This window comes from Tupaia chinensis, unplaced genomic scaffold (genome assembly GCF_000334495.1).
Source record: "Tupaia chinensis unplaced genomic scaffold, TupChi_1.0 Scaffold000301_1, whole genome shotgun sequence".
In the NCBI taxonomy this organism is placed as follows: domain Eukaryota; kingdom Metazoa; phylum Chordata; class Mammalia; order Scandentia; family Tupaiidae; genus Tupaia; species Tupaia belangeri.
The window spans coordinates 161465-164690 of NW_006159791.1; the positions used below are offsets into that span (position 1 = coordinate 161465).

At 38.2% G+C, this 3226-nt stretch overlaps 1 protein-coding gene across 2 annotated transcripts in view; it reads right to left on the minus strand.

The window, feature by feature from the left end:
- Positions 1-3226, minus strand: part of G3BP1 (G3BP stress granule assembly factor 1) — a 40871-nt gene that overhangs the window by 18287 nt on the left and 19358 nt on the right. For both annotated transcript variants that reach the window (XM_006150823.3, XM_006150822.3), the window contains one exon: positions 2512-2624. In XM_006150823.3, coding sequence (XP_006150885.1) covers positions 2512-2606 — 95 coding nt within the window. In that variant the 5' untranslated portion in view covers positions 2607-2624. The remainder of the gene's footprint in view (positions 1-2511; positions 2625-3226) is intronic.

Genomic DNA, 3226 nt, shown 5'->3' on the forward strand with positions numbered 1-3226 from the left:
AAAAAAAAAAAAAAAGATGTTCAATATGTTGGGACCAGCAGTTAGCGTAATGGCTATGTTGCTGAACTCCCATGTAGCCAACTGTGGTTCAAGTCTCGGACCTGGTGGCTTAAACTCATGCCGGGCGTGTGTGTGTGTGTGCATGCCCATCCCCCCTGAGGGTGATTTCTCGCTTTCTATCTCTTTCTCTGTCTCTGTCTTTCCGGCGAGCGCACATGCGCTATAGCAAAAAAAAAAAACCTCTCTGAAAAAAAAGATTTTCAATATGTGCCTTCCAAATAAACAGTTCTTTCAAAATGAACTCATCGTGTTATTCTATATCCTGATGTCAGTTGCTTTACCCCCAAACATGGCTCCAGATCTGGGCCAAGTCTGCCTTTCAACTTATAAGCTGCTGAAGGGATGCATGTAGAACCGGCTCATCAACTGGCTAAGCCACTTTTCACAGAATCTAAGACACACCTCAGAGATGAAGAAATATGAAGGAAAAAAAATCAGCTGTCTTAAAGTAAACAATAGTGACAAGCAATATATTAATACATCTGGTTAAGTTTCTTCTAACTCTTGTTCCTTTTTATTTTTTAATTTGCCAGAGGGTACATGTGTTTGCCAGAGAGAGAGGAAAAAGGGAGAAAGCATCCCCCATTGGGGAATGGTCATGTCATAATCCCTTCATTTCTCCAACCTGTGGAAATCTGGGGCAAGCACATTTTTAAACTCCAAATTTATCTAGCTTCTAATGACACAGACTGAAATTTTGATGTAAAAAACGAAGAGATTAAAAAACTTTTTCTCTAGTCACTTGGAGACATATTCTACCCACTAAGCAGTCATTGTGAATATCAGAAAATGTTTAACCACTACAGGCTTTCTCTGAAAAATGATATTAACTCTCCTATGATGCCTTATTGAAAGGCTTTTGTAAAGGCCACAAGAAACAGGGTTAAGTGTTTTAGAAATTGTGAAATCAGAAGACAAAACAAGTTATTTTCCATTTTCAGATTAAGAGCAAATACTGTACTGGAATAAACAATTTATAAATGTCCTTTTACACCTGAAAATCATGTGTTAGCCAATAACTAAGCCTGTCAAAATGTAGAACAAAAAATATTTGTGATCCACCAGATATATATTTTGTAACATCTCTGAAATTAACAAGGTCACATAGTTTTATATACTGCAGTATCACTTGTCAGAAGAAATAAAAGCAGCAATGTACATATCCACTATTAGAGGATTAAAGTGTACAAAATCACTAAAAAATAAAAAAACATTGGGACCAGCAGATGGCCTAATCGTTATGTGGCTGGACATGTAGTCAACCACAATCCCAGACCTGGCAGCCTAAAACTCACACTGGGTGCCCGTGTGTGTGCCCAAAATCCTCAGAAGAATTAAAAAGAAGACAGATTTTCTGTCTCTTTCTGCGAGCACACCACCCAACAGCAAAAAGTCTCACTCAAAAAAAATAAAAAACCATAGGCACTAAAATTAACATGATATATCATGTACTACTCTGAAAGATGACTAGACTATCAAGTAATTTATCTAAGACATTTTAAAACACATCTGGATATGCATTAAATAAAACTGTTAGCATGGTATTAGATTATTTCTATAATTAGTCTTACATATCAGTTTTAAATTTTAAGGACCTATCATTTCTACTAAAAAATACTCTTTTAAAAAAGTCTCTTTTATTCATGATAGAGAACACATGCACAAAATGGGAAGGAGAAGGGCAGAAACAGAAGGTCTTATCATGCCACAATCCCCTTTTTCTCTATCCTCCAGCTTATCAGGATCCTGGGCACAAGTATACACATCCAGTGTGTTTTCAGGCCAACCCAGGGTCAAATACATGGTCAGCAAGGTGGCTTTCACCATGGCAGTTCAGTTTGCTGCCAACTACATCATCAGGATGGGTCTATACACCATAATTTCTTAAAGCACGTAAACACAAAAGTTATGTTATAGAAATAGTCTTGGATATGCAATACATCTTACTAAACGATGCATGCTTTCACCTTCACATTCCAGACGTTATTTTCTGGCAATGTACAAGTTATTAGTAACAGTTACATTTTTTAAAAATTCTCACAAAATTAACAGGCTAGGGCCAGTCAGTGGCATGATGGTTAAGGAAGTTGGATCCCAGACAGCTGACTAAATAGTTTGAGATCCTACATGGTAGATTGAAAAATATGCCAGGTATGTTGTGCACATGCCCAAAATCCTATGAGGAGAATGGAGAATAGACTGCGGCATGGCCGTTGCCCTGGGGCGGGCTTCCTCGTTTTCCAGTCTCTTCCCTATCTCCCCCCATGTGAGTGCACATATCTTGTATCAAATTAAGAAGGGGAAAAAAAAAAAAAAGTCTTATGTATTGGTACTTACATGCAAAGTGCTATTATGTAACACATCTGTAAGTTAAATGCTGATGAATAAGACAATCTCAAAGATTCATCATACTAAAAAAGCTATTATGCAACACAGGACAAACTATCTTACCTATGGAGCATGTCTGGGGCCTGGTTCAACAGTGTGTAATACTGTCTCACAAATTCCCGCCCGACCAGCAGGGGACTAGGCTTCTCCATAACCATCGCTTTGGTCAATTCAACCTGGAACAAAAAAAGTCAAGTGTGTCCAACTGGAAATATCAAACACAAAAATGCTGAATTATTTAGCTGAAATGAACTCAGAGATAAGATCACATCATTAATTGTTGGTGCTAAAAAGGAACATTGTACGAACAAACGAATCTCATACAAACCCGGTGAGGTATGTATACATTTAAATTCATCGTAATCAGATGAATATATATAGGGAAAAATGTCCCTATTAAGAATTCATCACTGAGGGTGAGCAGGTGGTGTGGTGGTTAAGGCATTGCACACTCCCACAGCTGACCACAGTTCAAGTCCCAGATCTGGTGGCTTGCTTTCTCACTTTCTGTTTCTCTCTGGTTAAATTAAAAAGAAATAAATGAATAAATTAAATTAAATAATTATTAATTTTTTTAAAAAAGGATTAATCGGGGCTAGAAGATGGCGTAGCAGTTACATTGCTGGACTCCCACATGGTTGATTGCAGTTTGAGTCCCAGAGCCAGTGGCTTGAAACTCACACCGGGCACATGTGTGTACATACATGCATGCCTGCCCAAGATCCAGGGAGGAGAATGGAGAGGAAGGGATTCTGGCATGGCCATGCCAAAAAGGGAT